The sequence below is a fragment of the Primulina eburnea genome, chromosome 8 (assembly GCF_022965805.1).
Source record: "Primulina eburnea isolate SZY01 chromosome 8, ASM2296580v1, whole genome shotgun sequence".
In the NCBI taxonomy this organism is placed as follows: domain Eukaryota; kingdom Viridiplantae; phylum Streptophyta; class Magnoliopsida; order Lamiales; family Gesneriaceae; genus Primulina; species Primulina eburnea.
In genome coordinates this window covers 2292318-2315888 of record NC_133108.1, presented here as the reverse complement: position 1 = coordinate 2315888, position 23571 = coordinate 2292318, and the positions used below count along the sequence as shown (strand labels likewise).

Here is a 23571-nt window from a genome sequence, read left to right as displayed (position 1 = left end):
ATTTGAATAATTTATTTCAGTTTCGATTTTCTGGATTTTTCATAATAGATTTCAGAGAGAAAAAGAGGGAGGGAGAGAGTTTTGAGAAATTTTGACATGGGTCCTAATTGTTACATTAAGATTGAAAAGAAAGAATTGGTAAGAGCTAGGGAAAAAAAAAATTAACGAGTCCCCATAGCTGTGTAGCATGAATGAAAGAAATAATATGAAATGATAATATATATATATATATATATACACACACAATCACACACCCAAAAATAAAAAATTTCTCATCAAAATAACAATGTCTTCGTAAGAACTTATATAAATTAATAATAAACATTTTTTCTTTAATAATGATATGTACATATCAGCACATGTCACAAATTTCTAATGGCAAAAACTTGTCTGAGAGACTGAGACGGTGTCACAGGTCATATTTTGTGAGACATGTCTCTTATTTGAGTCATCCATGAAAAGTATTATTTTTTATGCTAAAAGTATTACTTTTTATTATGAATATCGTTAAGGTTGATCCGTCTCACAGATAAAAATTCGTGGGACCGTCTCACAAGAGACCTACTTATTTATAATATATGTATTAATGGCATTATTAAATATAAAAATTTGAGCTTATTAGAAACGTGAAAAAGTACTAAAGCTTAGGCTTCAAAAACATATTGAATCCAATCTCATTAATATAGACTATATAATCGACATTCGACAATGCTATAAGAGAGTTGTGTCTTCTTTTGATGATTTTAGCCCTTTTTATGTTCGAATACACCGTGGCTCAATTGACAATAATTTCCGATATTTGAAAAGTATCAATCATTCAAAAAAATTAATTGGAAACAATAAATTAATATTTTTTATTTGTAATAAAGAGAGGTGCTTTTCTATCATTATCCAACACTATGTAACTACGAAAACGAAGAGGAGAAAAGGGGGAAAGGTGAAATGGACTTCCATTGAATTGAAGTTAGGCAGTTCGACTAAAGATGGGATGGTAAAGGTGACAATAACATTTAAAAATTGAAAGCGAGACTTAGGCAAAAATTAAATAAGGCGATGTTGTTATGGTTAGGTTGGGGTTGCTCCCATATGAGATTAATGCACAACTAAGGTATCAGCATGATCAATTGGATGGATTTTGATCATCTACTATGTTGAAAAGACAGCATTTGGTGATATGTATTTTTTACACGAGATGATCGTGTGATAATCTTGTGGACATCACACCATATGAGATAAATTCAAAAAGTTTTCAGATTAAACTAGATGATCATGTGATCATCTCGTGTAAAAAGCGCACAATATGTATTATTTATTATTTTGTCATCAGATCTTTTTTGGTTTTCCTCAATTTCGAGGCGCCCGTGGTAGGGTGATGGCCGAGCTATGAAAATTGGTACTATTAATTCTTTTTTACTAAGCACTGTGGTCGCGTACGTTTACGTGCAGGAGAGCAGCTTGCCTTTAATTGAGGAACAATCCGAGAAGATTTGTTGGAGTTGCAAGGCAGGAATTCCTCGCACGGACATCCCTCGAACACCGGCTTTCTTTCCGGGAATGCTTTGAATAGTGTAATATACCACATTTTTAAATCAAGATTATACGTAAAATTTCAAAATTTACAGCACGCACTACAAAAAAAACGTCCAACGACAACGTATCTACGAAAAACCGTTGTCGTATAGTTTTTAACAACGGTTTTGATGAAAACCGTTGTCGTAGAGGGTCAACGGTTTTAGGAAAAATTGTTGTCTTTTAGAGAGTCAACGACAACGGTTTTTTAAAAACCGTTAACCGTTGTCTTTTGACGTGTTTTTTTAGATAATCGATAACGGTTTTTGAAAAATCATTGTCGATTAACGTATTTTTTGGACAAACGACAATGGTTTATAAAACCGTCGCTAATTGGGTTGAATTCCATTTTTTTAAAAACCGTACTCATTGTGGACTATAGTTGACAATGTCACAATATACAAGTTAAGTATATTGTGATTTATCTTATTGACGCGTGATCTGATAAGTGGCCAAAAGTCAAAACTCCATAATAATTCCTTGACTTCGCATTCATCGGCCGATGAGAAATATCTGACAAATTTGACAGAGGTTTTAATCATATACTTCAATAACTGTTTATTAAGAACCCTAAGAAATTAAAAGTTAACTCTTAAATCCAATTGAATTAATTTGATACATGCAGCATGTCTCTGCTTTTTGCTTGTGGTAAAAATGTATAAACTAAAGTGGGTTTTGACATATGGGTTCAGCCACATACCACTTCAATTATAGGAAAAGAAGATATTCTTGACTAAAATCTGACTCGAACCCAATTGTCACGTACTGTCGTAGATGGACAACAGTAAATACATACAGATAGGTGTGTACCACAATACACTGTTGTCTTGTTTTGCATTGAATTTTATGCCTATGATTGAACCTAAGAACAGAAGACAAGCTCTGATTTTTATGTGGAGGTGATGAGATGACATTATACGTACGCATGTAAATTTAAAGATTGAATAAAAATTATGTCTCATGAATGTGATTGTGTATTTTAGCTCTCCATATTATTTAGATAGTCGTGGCTCATTATTGTGGAAGTGTTTTTTGACTTTCCACATTATCGAGTTAATTGAAAATTTTTTACTCTTCATATTCTTGAGTTAATGGGAAGACTAATTGAGTTAATTGATCTTGCATTACTCTTGGTGTGCATTTTGGGGTTTATAACTAATGTTCGTTTCCTGATTCCATATACATAAAAAAATAGTTTTCACAAACAATCAAGATCTCTTTCAAGCATTCTCTTGATTTTCATATTGTTAGATTTTCATTTGGCCTCCATTAAATTTCGGTGATAAAGTGAACGTATGTTTTCGGTTCGCCGGTATAGTTACTTCGTGCTAAGTTGTTGTAAGGTTTTGCCGTTGTATCATAGGAAACAGTTGTCCGTCGAGATCCTCGAAGCACCGTCGATATTCATACGTTCAATAGTATGCTCATTTTCGTATATTGTTTTTGATTGTCGACTGCCGAGACCTCAACAAGGCCTGCCCAAAGGATGAATTCTCCCTGCAGAACATGGATACTTACTCATCGACAGTGGTTCAAAAAATTTTCATTTATAGATTGCTATATTGAGTATAATTAGATAAATATGGCTAGCTCTTGAAGATGCTGCTCTCTCTGTATCTCTACGAGATTGTTTTCGTTCTCTAGCTACTTCTATATTTTTATTATTAACAATTTGACTAACATATATATCAAAGTAAAAAGTGACACGATAAAACCCTACTTTTGGTAAATCAAGTTTTGTGCAGCACAGTCAAAAGTGGCATTGGAGTGTGCTTCATTTGGTAACATTAATTGATTAGTTGGAGATCAAACAACTACGTCAAAAATTGGGCCCCGTTAGTTAATACTTTATCAACGTTTAATTTGACTCGTTCATCAATCAAAATCAAATTTTATGTATAAAAGTCAAAAACCCAATCTAAAGCATCGTACCTTTGAAAAATTTACAATTACAATTTCAGCTTTTGTAAATATTCAATTTCTTATATTAAGTCTTGTAAATCCCACAAAATTTATTCTAAAATTGGCTGAGAAAGCACCCGCACCCATTTGGTTATCTTGCATTGACAAGGAACTTTAAATTATTTTTCATATTACATATATTAAATATTTTTGGGTTATATGAATTAGTAGGTCTCTTGTGATACGGTCTCACGAATCTTTGTCTGTAAGACGAGTCAACCCTACCGATATTCACAATAAAAAAATAATATTCTTAGCATAAAAAGTAATACTTTTTCATGGATGACCCAAATATCCGATATTCACAATAAAAAATAATACTCATAGCATAAAAAGTAATATGTTTTCATGGATGACCCAAATAACCGATATTCACAATAAAAAGTAATACTCTTGGCATAAAAAGTAATATTTTTTCATGGATGACCTAAATAACCGATGTTCACAATAAAAAGTAATACTCTTAGCATAAAAAATAATATTTTTTCATGGATAACCCAAATAAGAGATCTGTCTCACAAAATGCGATCTGTGAGACCGTCTCACACAAGTTTTTGCCTCTATGAATTGCTTCAAAAAGTTTAATAACACTCTATCTTATCTAATTAATCAATTATTAGTTATATCTACCTTTACATTAACTTACCTTATGTTCTCATTTCAATATTAAAAATTGCTAATTTTTTTAAAAAAAATTGTATTTAATTATCTAATATTTCTATGAAATATACGTGTGTCTGGATTCGATCAAACACTATCGAGTATAGTTCCAGTGACGAAGACATGACTTCGTTTTGAAAATTAATATTTTAAGCAAACTGTTTTGGGTTTTGTCCCATTTTGAAAAATTAAACCATTGTGGACTTTTCCTATTAGATTGTCGTAATTATACTAGAGCCGGGGTCCCTCATTTACATTCACAACCATGTAATCTACGTGTGGTATTTTTCGAATGGAACATTTTGTAACGATAATAATCATGTTATCTTATAATTTTTTTTATTATAATAAGAGTATCCGGGATAATTTTAAATGGATTACGTTGATGGGGTCATGTGTAATAAAATATAAGAATTTATTCATATATTTTTAACGACTATAATAAGTAGTAATTAAATACGATCCACCATGTGGAAACGGATGGAAATATTCTTTCTACTTTCGTTTCATTTCATTTCATTTCATTTTTCGAAAGTGAAAAAAACGAAGTTTCAATTGAAGTAAAAACTCATGTGAGATCATCTTATGAGTCAATTTTGTGAGAAAATTTTTAACTCGACCCATGAAATATATTGTCTTACGTCCAAATTTTATTTTCATTGCAAAAATATCATTATTTGTAGTTATATTAGAAACAAACATAATGTAATATAATAGTGAGTATGTGATATGATAAATATAGAAACTCTCAAAAACTTGACTCAATTGTTATGAGATATCTAACACACTCACTCGCGTCAAGAAATGAATATCGTTAAGTTTACATGAAATTTAGCGGAGCTCATAAGATAGTCTAATATATAATGGGGAATATGTTATATGTGATATGATACTATGTTACGATTGTGGATTTTGTCTAACTCTACCCCTAATAACTGTCTCAAGGAGGTGATTTTCTAATATCATATATATACAATTTTTTAAAATTTAATTCAGCCGATACGAGATATCTAATGAGAAACACATCTATTATTTTCCTGAAACATTTAAAATGTTTCTACGCTATTATTCATATCTATTATTCACAATTATTTCCATGTCAAAATAAGTTTTGTGAATAAAAAATGTGGGAGCAATTGAAATTAATCAACATAATTACTCGCATAAGTTTTTTAAAAAGATGTATAAACTCTTACTTAAAATACTAAAATTCGAAATATGAAAACAACCATTATAAAACAGTAAGCAAAAAATAGGATCATATAGATACATACATAGCACTAAACAAAAGCAGTGTGCAATTGGAAGTATAAATATCGAGTATATAAAACAATAAGAAACCAGTAAAGCAACTGAGGGCTGAACGAAGTACATTTTTCTCAAAACAAATTTGTCTCCTCCCAAAGTTTTTCAAGGATCAAGACACTCAACTATTTCCCATGATACAACAACAAAACCTTGCAGCATTTTGGCACGAAGTAACTATACTACCGGCGAATTGAAAACATACATTCACTTTATTATCAAAGCTTAACGAATGCCAAATTAAAATCTAACAATATGAAATGTAATAGAATGCTTTAATGAGATCTTGAGTGTGTTTGTAAGAAACATATTTTATATATGGATTAAAGAAATTAACACATTATTTATAAGCTAAAAAATGCGGACAAAAAATAATGCAAGATCTTGCAATTAACTTAAGAATATGAAAAGTCAAAAGTCACTCTTATAATCATGAGCCACAACTAATTCAAGAATATAAAGAGTCAAAAGACATTGCCATATTCATTATCTTCATTCGAACTTTAAATTTAATTCAAAATTTCAACCTAAACATATATACATTTTACCTTAAAACCATGTTCAAACTTTTTTTTATATAAATTAAAACAGTAACTTCATAACTTACGAGACTGAGTTAAAATTAATCCGAGAAACGTAGTCATCAAAATTTGTTTGAAGGGATACCACTAAGCAACTTCCATTATTATCCACCACAATAATCACTCATTAGTCATCATGTCTTATTAGTCACGATCGTCAAATCAAATTATTATTATATTTGTCCGTGCATTGTCGATAGCTGGTAAAAATTATTATTTGAATTATAAAAAAAATGATTATTTATTAAATTTAATTTAACTGTTTTAAATACATATAGTTATTTATATGAAAATTATAAATAAGACTTGGGATTTAATTTCTCACCACAAGTGTTTAGATTTAATTAAATGCCTAGCAATGCATTGAGAAAGTAAGTAATAAATTTAATGTGACAATTTCCTTAAAAAAAAGGGAAAAAGAAAGGAAACCTAAATTATTACCAATTTTTGTAATTAAGAAGTGGATTAATAACTTGTGAGTTTCGTGTCCACTCACTCACCGAGTTCCTGATGTGATGGACCGACAAACAGAACCGAAATTGGGCCCCCGTGCTTTCCTCTGGAGCCCACTTTTGTAATGGGCTGAACCACCACCTTTTAAATCACCGTCGTCCATCAAATGCAAGAATCATTGGGTGAGATCTTCACATTTCGAACCTTCAATTTTCACAATTGAATAATTATTTAAACAAAAATAATTCTTTTTCCAAAATATGATTTTCATTTTCAATTCTATATATAAACTATAAAGGAAGTCCGATGACGTCACACCTCTGACTCTCTTTCTTTCTTAATGGAACCTCCACTGTGCCCTTCCTGTTGTTTGTCTCCCTTCTCTCTCTAAAACAAGCGCTCTAACATGGTGAGGGATGATCTGCACATAACGGTGCCCAGTTATTTCCGGTGCCCCATCTCCTTGGAAGTCATGAAATCCCCAGTCAGCTTGTGCACCGGCGTCACGTACGACCGCGGCAGCATTCGGCGGTGGTTCGACGCCGGGAACAACACCTGTCCAGCCACCATGCAGCAGCTTCCTACTAAAGAGCTCGTCCCCAATCACACCCTCCATCGGCTCATCAAAATTTGGTCTGAATCGGTTTTGAATCTCCCCGAGAATCATCCTCCTTCGCCCCAATCACTCTCTCCAGACCAAGCAGAACAGATCATCCTCCAGCTAGAAATCGACCTGAAAATGATTCACAATACCCCTTTCCCTCGACTTCATACCATCAGTCATAATCTATCCACGCTTATTTCATTTGTTAACGAAGCGTCTGACAATCGGAAGGGTGTGACGGAGGCAGGCGGAAGGGTTTTGCCGTTGCTCGTGTCCCTTGTCGGAAAGAAGCAATCTTTGAATGATTTATGTTTGTTGGAGAAAATTATTTTGTTTTGTAACGTAATCTTAAAGAATCAAGTGAAAATTGATTCCGAAGGAAGAGATAATGCTATGTTTTCAGGGACTGAAACGTGGAAGTATGATTTTAAAACAATAATTTTGACGTGCTTAAAGCAAGGAAGATTGGAGTTAAGAATCGCGGTGGTAGAATTTCTCGAACTCATGTCCACGCATTTGGGTTCGAAAATGGAGCAATCTAGTTTAATCCCAGAAGACGATGAGATGTATTTTGAGCTGCTAAGATTAATAGTCAGCTCGAATTGGAGTGCTAATGCATTAGATGCTTCCCTTAATCTTTTGTCCCGAATGGTTGTTTTCAAGAAAAATATATCTAAAATGGTGCGTGTAGGCGGTGTGAAAGCGCTCACAAAGGCCCTGTCGGAACCGGAATTGAGTCCGCCATTGACGGAGAAAGTACTCAAGCTCCTCGAAATCGCGTCGAGTAGCAGAGAAGGGAGGAACGAGATTTGCGGGAATGAGTTGTGCGTGCAGGCGATATTAAAGAAGGTGCTGAAGGTCTCAAATGCGGCGACTGAGCTCGCCGTGACATTGTTGTGGAGCCTGTGTTGTTTCTCCGGCGAGAATAGGGTAGCGGCTGCTGTCGCGGAGAGCAGCGGCGTGGCCAAGATTTTGCTGCTGCTGCAGAGCAATTGCTCGCCGTGTGTTAGGCAAATGTGCGGTGATTTGCTTAAAATGTTTCGATGCAATTCTAAGAGTTGTTGCCTTTCCTGTTACGATACAAAAACTAGTCACATTATGCCGTTTTGATTTGTGGGATTTTTAGGCTTTGGTTAGTTTATTGAAAAACAGATTTGTTTATTTTATATATCTTTTGTAAATTTGAATAGATTTTTGTTATCTAATCTAAACTATAAAATATACCTTATTTTTTTAAGGTAAAAATACGTGTGAGACGATTTTACGAGTCGTATTTTGTGAGACGGATATCTTATTTGGGTCATTAATGAAAAATTATTATTTTTTGTGCTAAAAATATTATTTTTTATTGTAAATATCGATTGGGTTGACTCATCTCACTGATAAATATTCGTGAGACCGTCTCACAAAACATATATTCTTTTTTAAATTGATTGGATGGGTGCGTGCAGTGCATATGAATTAGGTTGTTGATTTGATGTCTCATCATTTTGATTGACATTTATTCCCCAAAACAAGAAAATCAAAGTTTTGTAAAATTGTTTGTCAAATGTAAGTTTGGATGAGACCCCAAAATTCATGTGGTAAATCAAATTGAGTTTGAAAAAATTTTGGGTTCAAGTTCGTCTTTTGACTTCTTCGAGGTGTTTTTAAAAATGTATTTATTCAATTGATAACATTATTTAAATTTAAACATAATATTTGCTGCTTTGGATATTGAACAATCAAGAAAGAGACAAGTTGCTGCAAATGTTAATTCTGGTCCAATCGAAGCCTATATTTTTCCATTGATTATTACAGATTTGACCATTCCCAACCAATCTTTTGACAAACTTAAAAACAATAATTTTTTGGGTTTTTAAAATCTTGTTTTCTTTAATCAAATACTCCAAAAATTTTCAATTGGTATTCAATCAAAGTGACGGGACTCAATGGTTCTCGTTTGGCTACTTTTTACATCCAACATCGAAGTTAAATTCTAAATTTTTTATACAATTTATGTTTGTGTATATAGAACCAAAATGAATACTTGGAAATTCCTTTTTTTTGTCTAAAAATTATGTCTCTTATGAAACGGTCTCACGAATTTTTATCAGTGGGACGAGTCAACCATATCGATATTAACAATAAAAAGTAATAATTTTTCATAGATGACCCAAATAAGAAATCTGTCTTACAAAATACGACCGTGAGACCGTCTCACACACAAGTTTTTACATTATCTGAAATGTCATTTTTTTAATTATTCATTAATTTTTTAGTTTGTTCATTGTTGGGTCTGCAAAAAAAATCTAGATATGACGATTTATTAAATCCAAAATTTCAGTGAATAAATTGTTTTTTGTTTTTGTTTTTCAAAGAGAACATTGACAACTGATATTGGTGGGTGAAATAGCAAAGAAATGTGTGGAAGCAAATGGTTGCTAATGGACGTCTCTTTATTAAATGGGGTACTTCGGTTGGCCCGAATTAAGCAACTCACATGTGCTTTAATATTTTGGATATATTTTTTTTAAAAAATAAAGGTATATTAAATTTTTTAATATTTAAATCGGGATAGAAACTAAACAAATAGGCAATCTAAAAAAACCCACAAAAAAATTGATTTTTTTAAGTGTAAATCAGTTTAACCATTTTTTAAAATAACGATTCTACTTAAAAAGTTTTGGGGAGAAAAGATTTTAAAAACCATACCTTTTTTTTTTAGATATATAAAATTCCACTAAAAAGAACCATATAAATATTTTAGATATATAAAATTAAATTTCTCATTAAATTGGCTTCCATTATTTGATCGAAAACTTAGATTCTTAAAAAAAGGCCGTGAGTAATTTAAAGGTAAGAGAGAAATGGGCCTTTATACGGGCCAGGTCTGTATTTTGTATTTTTTGTCCGTCGAAAATTGCTAATGTGGCGTGGCAACCTCGGATTCTGACGTTGATTTTTGGAGCAAAAATTTCACTTATTTCCAAATCGATAGTAAACTGAAAAATGACAATCCCAGATACCACATAATATTTTTAAGAATAATGCTAAAGATATAACCAAAATATCGTATACCGATATATACAATACTTAAATCGTGAGATTTTGTTATTATATCGTGAGCTTTTGCATTGAATTTATCATGTTGATAAATTGAATTTCTGTATTGAATTTTCTGTGTTATAAAAATTGTCGTACAAATTTGGTTGTACATGTAGCATTACTTTATTTTTAAATATCATGACAAATATGCAAGTTTCATTTAAAAATTTCGATGTCAACATTCACGATCTCACGGTTTTTGACATACATACAAGATGGATTTCGAAAAAAAAAGACTAACAATGGACTTCGATAAAATATATATATATTTTTTTAAAAAAAACCCTAAATTGTTGTGCATGGATATGAAAGCCGGTTACTATTTTTGAAATTGAAAGTCGATAATGTGACGAACGGGGAAAGTGGGAGTGAAGTGGCATAGGATAGACAAAATGCAGTGAATGCCAAGAATATTATGTACATTATTCAGACAATTCAAGAATACTATGTACAGCATTAAGACGAAAAGAAAACCCATAATTGAATTTCCATTGAAGGAAATATTTTAGGCCAAAAGTGAAAATATATGTTTTTGTGTCATCGACGCTTCAAAACTACTTGTATGATATGCTTATGTTTTATAAATATATATAGAAGAATATATATTAAAAATATATAAATACACCTTGTATGATAGGTCGTGTTTTAAAATATAGAAAGATGAATATGAAATATTTTTATTTTCGAGTCAGTGAATATTTTCATCCTAACACGAACTCGAGCAAAGAATAGTAAAATTTTCGAAATTTAGAATCGAACTCTAATACCTCTCCGGCTCACCCCAACAAGAGTTATCAAAAGTTCAGCCGGCCATCAAATGAGTGAGGCAGTTCGGTTGACCAATATAGAAGGTTGGAAAAACCTCAATCCGACATGTTTTGTCGTAAGTTGTTAGACGGATCAACCTGCAAATTTTTTTTTTTTTTAAAACATAAAAAACAACACAAATACTTTAGATTTCAAACTAAAATTTTTATACTGAATTAAACTAATTATTTAAGTAAGATAAGTTTTTTTGTAATCTTCAAAATTTATGGCATTTTATAGTTTATTTTAGGATGTGTTAAGGGATCATTTACATGACATCAAGATTGTTATCTTACGCTCCCTATTTACAACAATATAGATAGTATAAATAAGACAGTCCATAAGAAATATAAGTTGAAGTACCATCATCGTTTTTTTGTAGCATTTCAATGTATTGGGAGTTGCCAAGCATAAATTATATAATATATGTGAATTTGACATATATCTAAGATAAAAAATTCTAGATAGATTCAAACTGAAATATCAGCCGGTATTTGATAGGATGAGGCAAAGTTTTTTTTTGTCTTTCCTTTGGTAAAACTATGTAATCTTTATTAACGAGTGACTCAATTACGAACAGTCTAATACATAACGATGGAACCTGAGATCTAATATCATGTTAAGATTGAGACTTTGATCTAAATCAAACTCAAAATCCATATATTCAACTCCTTGGAACTCAATCCAATCGACGTGGGACATCTTAACACACTCTCTCACACGCAGGAATGTACAACCGGAGCGAGAAGTTATTAATATGTGACGCAACTATGGACAGTACAACACATAACAGTGGAATCTGAGATCTAATTACCATATTAAGATTGAGACTGGAAGCTAACTCAATCCCAAGCTAGCTCAAGAGGGACGATTGTCCAAGTCCATAAATTCAACTCTCAGAAACTCTATCCAACCGACGTGAGACATCTTAACACACACTCTCACGTGTATGAATGAACAACTGGTACGTGAAGATATTAACGGGTGGCCCAACTATAAGCAATCCAACACATAACGCACTACAAGAAAAAATGCTTATGATGACATTCATATTTGTCATCATATTCAATATTTAGTGACATTTAAGTTTTAGTGACACCTCCAACAAATGTCGTCTATTCCAATGTCGTCTTAAACATCCTGACATTTTTTAATGTCATTATAAGATGTTAATGACAACATCATACGTGTTACTAATTATTCATATAATGACAATTTTAAATGTCAGGAAAACTCATGTTTTAAAGACATTTATACATGTCTTGCTATTATAGCAATAATGACAAATTTATATGTCAGTTAACATAATTTATAACGACAACTAAAAGTGTCGTGTATATTATTTATAGTGACAATAAAAAATGTCACTAATGATATGTTAAAAGGTTAATTTAAAATGTCTCATTATGTAATCTGTAATGACACTTACAAATGTCTTCTATACTAGTATATAAGGATATTGAAAATTGTCATTAATAGTTGTTTATAATGACTTTTTGAAATGTCTTCATATGAGTTTTACAATGACATTTTTTATGTACATGATTTAATGTTCTATTGTGACATAAAAAATGTCATATTTTATGAAATGCCATCGATTTTCAATATTTTCATGATATAATATTCAAGGATATAACAAATTAACATAAATACAAATTGAAAATTTTAAAATAGAAATTAAATTGATAATCAATAATTGTCATTAATTTTGCAATCATTAATTTGTAAGACCGACAAATTTTGTCTCTCGAAAAACATCTATATCCCAACAAATGTACCAAATGTATTTACTTTAAGAACTAACAAAACAATTAAGTCTTCTAAAGCAAAACATAAGCAAACTTGTGACGCATCTTCATATTCAACCATCTCATCTTAATCAAATTCCAATATTCTTGTCACCTACAATAAAAATTCATATATTTGTATGAATGAAATAAAATTAAAGAAACACAAAATAGAAGAGATTAAAATTTAATTCCAACTAGTGAATATCATCATACCAAATGATAAACTGGAAAATTATTATTTTTCCAAATGCACCTAGTAGAAATCTTCCTCATTAACTGTCAACTGTAAATATAATTGATATTGGTTTAAAAAGATACTAACATGACGGACATAATAATAAATACTAGTTAATTGAAAAGTTGAATATCATACCAAATGACAAGACCAAGCTATCATTCCTCCAAGCGTATCCCCAACCTTTTGTAAAAGATCATATGGCCTAATCAAACTCTCTTCCCGTTCTAGGACAACTAGAACTTGTATTTCACACCAATTTCGTCCCAACGTCTGTCTTCCTACTTCGGTATTTGGATCCATGCTACGAACCACTCCTTTTGCCACAATTTTCGTCGAATCAAATAGAATTTTTATTGAGACAGAACATCCAATCTACATCAAAGTGCAAAAGAGAAAGTTTTGATAAAAACAATTATAAAGTACAATCATCAACAACCATTATGCTAATGAGTATGTCTAGCTAGCCAGAAAACAAAAAAACATAAAGAAACATCATTCAAATTAGTTAACTCAAGACAGCAAACTATCCAGAAAAGTTAAACAATATGGAACACAAATTAAACACATTCAAACTGTACTAAAGACCAGTTTCTTCCATACCATTTTTTACTCACTAATCTTTCAAAGAAGAATCATATCACACTATGTATTGAATAGGCGCGCCAGGCCTACTAGATGATCTAACGTATATTCTTAAACCCAAAAGCCAATGTTGAATCAATAAAGTACTAACTCAATATAATAATAAAATAATAAAACTAGAAAAAAGACTTTACCCTTGGAGATAATGGACTACTTGAGGATGTTGTGTGTTGTATATTGTTGTAATTTGAACCAAGGTTTTGGTTTGGTTGATTGCAAATCTTTGATTCTAACATTGCAATGTGTTGGCCTTGTTTTCTAACTTGCTCATCCATTTTTTCTAACTTTGTCTTTTGCTCCATCACTATTCGATTGCATGTACTACGGCTTGGAACTTCTCCCCATAAATCAGATGGGTTAACACCATCACCAAGCATACGCACTCGGCCTGATCTATCTGGTCCAATGATTTGAGCAAATACGTCATTTTGACCAATTTGATCATCCTCATCTTCAGGAAGTTGATTTTCCAGTTCTTTCATTGCAGCCTTCAACAAAAAATCAAAATCCATAATGTATTCATAATGATTATGAAAACAAATATCTTTGAAAGAAATCTAGTTGAAGTTTATAAAACAACTTACCAATTTTTCTGCCACAATGTTGCCTGAGGGACTTCCATTAGCATGAGTGAAACAAGCATGAAATAATTCAACCCTTGATGGAGGTCGCCCTTTTTCTTTTTTCTAATATGTAATTTGTTAAAAGTTTGTAGATTCTAATGCATGTAGAATTATAAGATTAATAAGATAAATTACCAATTTTTGTTGCACTTGAGCGAAAGATCTTCTTCCAGTTGTCTGATTCATTATCTTTTGGTTCCGAGCAATCTTATTTTTTTCACTTCTCTCCTGATACATTAAATTCAACTTGGTACACAAGACAAATGTCTACATGAACATTTTTCTAAACATATAAAATATTGTATACCTTTGATTTTTCTGAGTTCCACTGAGCAACTAATTTCACATATTGTTCTACAAAAGCTCTTTTATCTCTTTCTTCAAGAAGAACTTGCATTGGTAACTCAGGATCATAATACTTCTTTTTTAGTTCTGACTTCCAGTTTCTCCATTTTGTTCCTATTGAACGTAGCGTCCAACTTTCTGTTCCAGGAGGAAGGTCGTACTTTTCCTACAAAGGCATTTAAACAATTTACCATCATAGTAAAAAATTATTTAATAATAAAATTATTCAATAACATTTCAATTACCTTTATAACATCTAGCATTTTTTTCTTACTATCCAGGGGCATTTTATGCCAATCTTCCACGTCAATCGGACAAAATTTACCATTTCTTGCCAAAGTACCCAAAAAATCAGTAAATTTATTTCTTCTTGATCCAATAGGACGTCCCATATCATCACATTGAATCTTAATACGTGGCAGCGTGCTAGGTCTACCCCAAATTTCTTTCATAAATGTAGGGCCTCTAGTTTTCTTCTCAGCGTCAAGAGATTCACTTTCGCTATCTACATCTAGATGGAAAAAAAGATAAATAAATGATTGAATAAATAAAGTGAAATGAGTTATTACATTTTTCGTATAGGTTACCTTGATCAGATTCTTCGTCCATAAAATCATTTTCAACATGTGGGTTATTGTTGAATGTGATCCTAGAAGTCGAACCTGTATTTTTTTTATATGGATAAATAGAGGATGAAGTAAGTATTATAACAAGTTATATCTAAATGTAATCATCGGAACTAAAAAACTATAATTTCATGTCTTTCTATATCTTAATTTTTAGGATGTTACCTTGTAATTCAATGTCATTTTGATTTGAAGCTTCATCTATTTGGTTTCTTGATGGATCTTGTACGCTTTGACAATCTGCACAAGCATTATTTCAACAAAATATATGCAAATTGAATTTATAATTATAAATAAGATGCTACCTCTTTCTTTTGAATTTCGAGTTGTGTGATTGTCAATCAAAATCAGTGGTTGAATATTTGTCTCATCTTGAAGTTGAAAATGAGTTTTTCCAACATTTTTATTTTTAAGAGCCATTCCTATCAAAAACAAGTTATATAAGATAAATAAAGCATTTATAAGCATTATACCGAATTATATCAAAATTTAATCTTTTGAAATAAAATATTCTTAAGTTTCATATATTTTTATATATCATACCTTGTACATCATCATTGTGTTGCTGCTTTGAAACTTTATCCTTTTGGTTATTTAGCATACCTTGCATGTTTTGAAATTCTGCACAAGTATTGACTCCACCAAAATATAAGCAAGTTAAGTTTTAATTATAAGCAACAAAGTCCTAACATTTTTCGCTAGCTACCATGTTATTACCAAGTTCTCTTGCAAGACTGACTTGAACAAAGTATAAAACATTCATACAAATGCAAAAGATCAAATAAGAGTTATACACAAGCAACAAACAGATTGTTTTTGTGTAAAATGCGATGATACCTCTTTTTTTTGAATTTCGAGTTACATGATTGGCAGATATGATACGTGGTTGTGTATCTTCCTCATCTCGAAGTTGAAAATGAGATTTTCCAAAAAATTTACTCTTACGAGTCATTCCTATCAAAAGAAAAGGTTAAAAATTACAAATGCTTTTATATAGAATAAATAAAACATGAAGTAAGCATTATACATATCCAAACTTAATCGTTTCAAATAAAATGCTATAAGTTTCATATCTTTTTATATTTAATACCTTGTAAATCATTGTGTTGGTGCTTTGAAACTCCATCCATTTGGTTATTCAACATACCTTGTATGTTTTGAACTTCTGCACAAGTTTTGATACCACCAAAATATAAGTAAGTTGAGTTTTTAATTATAAACAAGAAAATGCTAACCTTTTCCGCTATCATTCATGCTACCGAGTTCTCTTGCAAGACCAACTTGAACAAAGTACATAAAATTCAGACAAAATCAAAAGGTCCAATAAGAGTAATACAAAATCAGCAAACATATTCTTGATGTATAAAGTTACATGCTACCTTTTTTTGAACTTCGAGCTGCGTGATTGGCAATCATAATTCGAGATTGTGTATTTGCCTTATCTTGATGTTGAAAATGAAGTTTTCCAACAGTTTTACCCTCACTAGCCATTCCTATCAAGAGCAAGAGCCACAACTTGAAGATAAAAAAAAGTTAGTTATATCCTTTGATATGATAAATAAAAGATCCATAGTGAAAAATGAAATAAAAATATATAATGTTATTATTATTCTAGTATCCAGCAAATCCACTCTACTAGTTTCACTTTATATCATATTAACTAAACATAAAAAACAATATATGCAAGAAAAAATCTCATAATTAACTAAATCTCATCATGCATCAACATCAATTTCAACTCCTGCAATATCATCCCGAACCCAAACGACTTCTTCATGTTCATTCTCGTCTTCAGGATTACAAATACAACTTTGAAGATACGTATCAACATCTGCCATAGGTTGCATTTTATACTTTGCTCGTGCATCGGTGGTGATAATTACATGCCAATTACAATCAACTGGATCTTCCACATAAAAAACTTGCATGGCTTGGGATGCTAATATATAAGGCTCGTTGTGACGCTTCACATTTGTAAAATTGGCCAACATAAAACCATCTTCATCCAGTTTTAGTCGTTTGCCTTTGGAGACCCAATCACATTCAAATAAAACAACTCTTCGACCTCCCTCATAATCTAACTCAATCACATTTTGCAAAATCCCATAATAATCAAGTTCACTTGATACTGGATTCTGATCTCTTATACTCGAATAACTTGAAGTGGTAGCCCGAACAATCACACCACAATTCTGAGTTTTTCTCTTGCGTTCCACTTCTTTTGTATGAAACCTAAATCCATTGGAAATGAATTTTTCATATCGTATCCCTATGAAATTTGGGCCTCTGGCAAGTGATTTCAAATCATTTGATACTGGATCATCTTGTGAAGGATTTGTATTTTCAATCTATCACACAAGAAAAAATTGATAAATTATGTATAAAAATCATAATATTTAACCTTAATGACAATTACAAAAGAAACTTACATGTTTGGCAAACCAAGAGGCAAAAGACTCACTATGCATACGTTCAATTTGGTGTGGTGGAAGACCGGAATGAGTAAGATTCAAAATCTGACGGTGTTTACTGCAAATTAAGAAAGATGATTTGATAAACATCGACGATTATATATTTAAACACAATGAAATATATAATCACATACTCTATATAAGATTGTACGTGATGACAGTTGAATAACACATATTGATGTGCCTTCTTTAATGTCTCATCATCAAACTTAGTTGCAATGGGCTTTCCAAGTGCATAACCAGAGGCCGTAAACACGTCCAATGCGAATGTTGAGCCGATAGCTGTCTCATCATTTCTTGTTGATTGATTGAATTTTGTCTCTACATAGTCAGCTAAATAAAAAGAACAGAATGTCAAACATTCCTCAGCCAAATACCCCTCAGCAATGGATCCTTCTGGCCTACTTCTATTTCGAACATATGACTTCAATGTCCCCAAGTACCTTAAACCAAAAACATAAATTTTTTATTATTTAGTGAAAATAATAATTTAAATAAAACAATATCAATAATATTTGTTTTTACCTTTCAATTGGATACATCCAACGATAGTAAACTGGTCCAGCAAGTAGTACTTCAGTAGCCAAATGTACAGTCAAATGAATCATTATGTCAAAAAATGAGGGAGGAAAAATCTTCTCCAATTGACAGAGGATCACCGCAATATCTTTCCTTAGACGAACCACATCAGTAGGAGATATTACTTTACAACATAGCTCTCTGAAATACCTACTCAATCTAATCAAAGGAGTCCGAACTGATTTAGACAAAGTTCTACGTAGTGCCACCGGCAACAACTGCTGCATCAAAATATGGTTGTCATGGCTTTTTAAACCAATTAATTTTGCCGGTTTCATTTGAACACATCGTGAAATGTTAGAAGCATAACCATCTGGAACTTTAACTTTTTTCAAAACCTTGCAAAATGTGCCCTTCTCATTTTTGTCCATTGATTAACATGCTGGAGGAAGATAAACTCTACTTGGTCCTTTCTCAATAGGATGAAGTTCTGATCTTATTCCAATTTCTTGCAAATCAAGACGTGATTTAATATTATCTTTTGTTTTTCCTTCCATATTCAGCAGTGTCCCACAAATTGATTCGCACACATTCTTCTCAATATGCATAAAATCAAGATTGTGGCGTACCACATTATCTTTCCAATATGGTAAATCGAAGAAAATACTCAAATTTTTCCAATTGAATGGTAGTTCTGGATTATCATCAACTGTTTTTCCAAATTTCAAATTAAAATTTTTCAACTCGTTGATCACTGTGTCTCCCGAAAGTATGGGTGATGGTCTTCCATACTCTTCTGTGCCATCAAAATTTTGAGCATCTTTGCGAAACTCATGATCACCGTTCAAAAATTTGCGGTGACCCATATAACAATATTTTCTGCCATTTTTTAACCAGCGTGAATGTGTAAATTTGTGGCACACTGGGCATGCAAATTTACCTTTGGTGCTCCATCCAGATAGGGTTGCATATCCAGGAAAATCACTTATAGTCCATAATAATGCGGCATTCAATTGAAAATTCTGCTTGGTTGATGCATCATATGTCTGCACTCCTACCTCCCACAAATCCTTCAAATCTGCAACAAGGGGCTGCAAGTAGATGTCGATGTTATTTCCAGGAGCAGATGGACCAGGTATTAGCAATGATAATATAAAGTATGGTTGTTTCATACACATCCATGGTGGAAGATTATAAGGCACTAAAATGACTGGCCACGTACTATGCGCCACACTCATATTTTTGAATGGATTAAATCCATCTGAAGCTAATCCTAGCCTTATGTTTCGGGGATCCTTTGCGAATTCAGGGTGGTTATGGTCAAACGTTTGCCAAGCTGGGGAATCAGCTGGGTGTCGCATGTAACCGTCTTTCGTTCGAGATTCAGAATGCCATCTCATATGGACTGCTGTTTTGCTGGACATGAACAAACGTTGTAACCTAGGCTTTATTGGAAAATACCATAAAACCTTGCGTGCAACTTTCCTCTTGTCACCAATAGGATCATTTTCAGATGTTTCCCATCTAGGCTCGTTGCATGTTTTGCATCGAACTCTTTCTTCGTCCAACCGCCAGTATAAAGTGCAATCATTAGGACATGCATCGATCTTTTCATAACCAAGTCCTAATTGCTTCATCAATTTCTCTGCTTCATAGTATGACTTTGGTAAATCTTTCATGGCATTTGGAAATGCTTCTGTCAACAAATCCAAAAGCATATCAAAGATTTTATTGGTAATTTTTCCAAGACATTTTAAGTGAAGCAAGCGAATGATGAATGAAAGTTTTGAGAATTTCTTGCATCCGGGATATAACTCATTTTGTGAATCATCAATTAGTTTATAGAATTTCTCGGCCTCTCCGATTGGAATCTCTTTATCCTTTTCAAATCCTGCTGTATTGATTGTATCACCATCATTTTGTGGGACCCCAAAAGCATCGTGAACTAATCCCTCCATATCATCTACCCTATCACGAGATGGAACAGAACTAGATATTGAAGATGCACTACATGATATCTCTCCATGAGCCACCCAATGAGTATAACCTTTGATAAATCCATCAACCGTCAAATGATCACAAGCATCCTCTCTTGAAACACATATGCCCATCTTACATCTTGCACAAGGACATACAATCATTCCATTTATGTTCGCATTAGAAAATGCAAAATCTAAGAAACTCTCAAGTCCTTTCCTGTATTCCTTGGTTTGTCTCGGCAAAAACATCCAACTTTTATCCATCACAATTCTGGTAAAAAGATCTACTTAAATTAGTTCAGCAAACAAATATATAATATGTGTATGTGGGGAGTAAAATATCGAACAAGATATATACAATTAGTGTCTCAAAACACAACAATAATTTAATAACAAAAAAAATACGTGAACAAAAGAAAATGTTTCATAATTTCTCGCACTATGCAAATAACATCAAACCCATAGAGATTTTTTCTTTTTAAATAATTCAATTCAACCAACATATAAATTATAGTAAATTACTGAGCAAATGTTTCATAATTTGTTTACTACATATCACAAAACACAATGTCAAGTATTAAAAAGGTGCTATCAAATCACAAAATTGATTTGTGATATTGAAAAAATCAATCTATACCATGGACTGTGGTGCCACAAGGATCGCACCAATTTATAATATGTCTTTTAACAACTTTATTGTTTGTAAGAAATAAGAACTCTATGTGTAACCTTTCCTTGTAAAATAAGAACTCCATGTGCAACCGAACAATAAAGTTGTTAAAAGTGATTTCAAGTGAACAAATAAAATTAGATCGGTATTTATTATTTTAACCGATTTGTAATCTGTATATTAATGGGAATATTTTTAATTTCTTTTATTTACAAAGTAGCTCTCTTCTATTTCAATATAGACTGGACCAGGTTTAAACATTTTGTAGCTCCAATATTAAATGATGGCCAAAAGATAAGGTCAAATTTTTGGGGCACACCTTAAATGTGAAAAACTTGCCGGAGTAAATAAAGCTGGTGAATGGACCAAATCTAATAATAATAAAACATGAAACATTCACCAACCTGGCAGCACCAAGTGGATACAATAACTACAGCAGATAAACATCACATTCAGAATTCGTCCATAATTTTTTTATATATATAAAAACACTTGAAAATTTAAATATTTTTTATATATACATTAAACGGGAAAGACAAATTAAGAAACTAAAGCTAATGAATGTTGTAGGTAGGGCTGCAAACGAACCGAACATGTTCACGAGTTTTTCGAGCCGGCTCGATAAATATTCGATTCGTATTCGAACTTATCGAATTTGAGCCGAACTCGAACACGTTCGAACTTTTTTTCGAGCCGAACTCGAGCCCAAATTATTTTGTTCGATAGCTCGCGAATAGTTCGCGAGCCTTAATATTTTATTAATATAATATAATTATATATATATATATACATTTCGAATATTTCGAGCATTTCGAGCTTTCAAACCTTAATATCCGAGCAATAATTCGAATAGTTCACGAATATTTCGAGCCGAACTCGAACTCGAACTTCATTTCGAGCCGAGTTCGAGCCCAAATATTTGAAATTATCGAACTTCGAATCGAGCTCGAACTCGAATATACCTATTTCGAGCCGAATTCGAGCCTGACTTTTTTACTATTATTCGGCTCGATTCGGTTCGTTTGCACCCCTAGTTGTAGGGCTTTATCTTTGTAAGACAACAGTACTCCTAGTTGTGCTGGAGAATATATATGTTGTTTGAAAAATGAAGGAAATATTTGAAGTGTTGGATTGGGTAAGCATTGGGACTATAATCATAAAAATGAACTAGTAGTTTTGAACAACGAAAATGTTCCAGATACAACATAATATCCTCCCAAAATCTCTTTGCTAAGCTTTGAGTTTAAACCACCCCAATGAAAGATGTAAACGTGTAATATACATTGTGAACACTTGAATACAGAAATGACCCCAAAAATGGAAAACCGGGCTCGAAGATCAGGATTGGTAAGCACATAATTTACAGAAGGTAAATGAAACGTGGATCCCTAGCATAAACTAGGGATTCTGATGGAATAAAACTGGAAATGAATGCAAGTAAAACAATGGAGAAACGGATTTGAGAATACTCAATCAAACTTCAATTCAGCGACCAAAAATGATCTACAACAATCTACAAGATTATCAAGTATCACTTCACACCTACAGCAGCGATCTCATGCTGTGACAATAAAACTAATATCATATTATAGCCGTGTCATTTATCAGCAAATAGCAACGAACAAATTCCAGATAGAACACCAGCAATGGAGGGAAATCAGGTAATATCTTACCACCATCCTCGAGTATCTTTGACAAAAATGAATGTCGGGGATCCTTTTATAGAGGTTCTCAAACAGGGTATTGAAATTGCAAACTTAAAAGGAGGATATGAGACCAGTAAACCTTCTAGTAATCGTTGTTACAAGGAACGGGATATCAAGCGAACCACGTTAACAAATCGTTGTTAAAAGGAACAAGATATCATAAACAAAATGTCCAGAAATTTAGGGAAAAAGAATAACACAGAACAATAAATCGTGAACCAATTCACAACAAACCGTGACCCAATGTAATTGTGATTCGGCTATGACCGTGTTTTCGACCGTTCAATCGATAAACCGTGACCCAAATTTCCTACAAGATAAATGAAATCAAATACCACGAATTTGGAACTTACCGGAGATGAGAAGCGCCGTGTAAATCTGAACCGTGACTCCAATCTTTCACAATTCTGAATGGAAAAAGAAATTAAGAAGGAAGGATTGCAGATGGAAAGAAATTTATCGCCGGTTGAAGGAGAGAAAACGAGGATGAGTGCGACATCTGTTATTAATATCTAGGCCCAATCCACATATAAGTTTATTTTCTTGATGGAAATACGTTTTTACCTTGGCTTATTTTATTATTAACATAAATTAGAAATAAAGTCTCGAATCTTTAAAAATCTCCTAATTAATTTGGGTTTGATAAATTTTGGAGGGGAAAAAATGTTTGATAAATTTTGGAGGGGGAAAATATTTTCTCCCTCCATATAAAATAATGACATAAGAACTTTTAGTGACATTCATTAAAAACGTCATTATAACATATCTAATTTAATATTTTTTTTATTAAAAATTTTATGTGTAACCAATGTCATGATATGTATGTAATAACGACATTATTTTAAAAATGTCACTAAAAAAATGTCAGTATAGCTATTTTTTCTTGTAGTGACGGTGTGCTTAAGTTCTGATATATCATGTTAAAATTGATATT

The 23571-nt window shown here is 32.2% G+C and overlaps 3 protein-coding genes across 3 annotated transcripts; 1 reads left to right on the top strand and 2 right to left on the bottom strand.

The window, feature by feature from the left end:
* Nucleotides 1–6824: 6824 nt before the first annotated feature.
* LOC140837671 (U-box domain-containing protein 29-like) lies at nt 6825–8354 on the top strand. The gene has a single exon (XM_073203784.1). The coding sequence runs from the start codon at nt 6937–6939 to the stop codon at nt 8242–8244; it is 1308 nt and encodes a 435-aa protein (XP_073059885.1). The 5' UTR covers nt 6825–6936; the 3' UTR covers nt 8245–8354.
* Nucleotides 8355–12791: 4437 nt separating this feature from the next.
* LOC140838347 (uncharacterized) lies at nt 12792–23144 on the bottom strand. Its single transcript, XM_073204573.1, has 16 exons — nt 22991–23144; nt 16672–16807; nt 16528–16572; nt 16383–16457; nt 16130–16246; nt 15598–15714; nt 15458–15532; nt 15254–15328; nt 14912–15177; nt 14629–14832; nt 14457–14549; nt 14283–14384; nt 13833–14186; nt 13192–13428; nt 13032–13101; nt 12792–12930 (listed from the first exon to the last, which is right to left on the bottom strand). Exons 2-15 carry the CDS (start codon nt 16781–16783, stop codon nt 13072–13074), a joined length of 1902 nt encoding a protein of 633 aa, XP_073060674.1. The 5' UTR covers nt 16784–16807; nt 22991–23144; the 3' UTR covers nt 12792–12930; nt 13032–13071.
* On the bottom strand, nt 17007–18716 carry LOC140838348 (uncharacterized). Its single transcript, XM_073204575.1, has 4 exons — nt 18289–18716; nt 17898–18206; nt 17722–17821; nt 17007–17640 (listed from the first exon to the last, which is right to left on the bottom strand). The coding sequence occupies exons 1-4, from the start codon at nt 18711–18713 to the stop codon at nt 17008–17010; spliced, it is 1467 nt and encodes a 488-aa protein (XP_073060676.1). The 5' UTR covers nt 18714–18716; the 3' UTR covers nt 17007.
* Nucleotides 23145–23571: the final 427 nt, after the last annotated feature.

Coding starts and splice junctions, on each gene's coding strand:
- LOC140837671 (XM_073203784.1), top strand. CDS start 6,937: ATGGTGAGGGATGATCTGCACATAACGGTGCCCAGTTATTTCCGGTGC.
- LOC140838347 (XM_073204573.1), bottom strand. CDS start 16,783: ATGGCTAGTGAGGGTAAAACTGTTGGAAAACTTCATTTTCAACATCAA. Junction 16,247..16,382: donor CCAACACAATGATTTACAAG/GTATTAAATATA, acceptor TTCTTTTGATAG/GAATGACTCGTAAGAGTAAA. Junction 15,329..15,457: donor AAATGACATTGAATTACAAG/GTAACATCCTAA, acceptor AAAAAAATACAG/GTTCGACTTCTAGGATCACA.
- LOC140838348 (XM_073204575.1), bottom strand. CDS start 18,713: ATGGACAAAAATGAGAAGGGCACATTTTGCAAGGTTTTGAAAAAAGTT. Junction 18,207..18,288: donor TGGATGTATCCAATTGAAAG/GTAAAAACAAAT, acceptor TTTTGGTTTAAG/GTACTTGGGGACATTGAAGT. Junction 17,641..17,721: donor CCTCTTGGTTTGCCAAACAT/GTAAGTTTCTTT, acceptor CTTGTGTGATAG/ATTGAAAATACAAATCCTTC.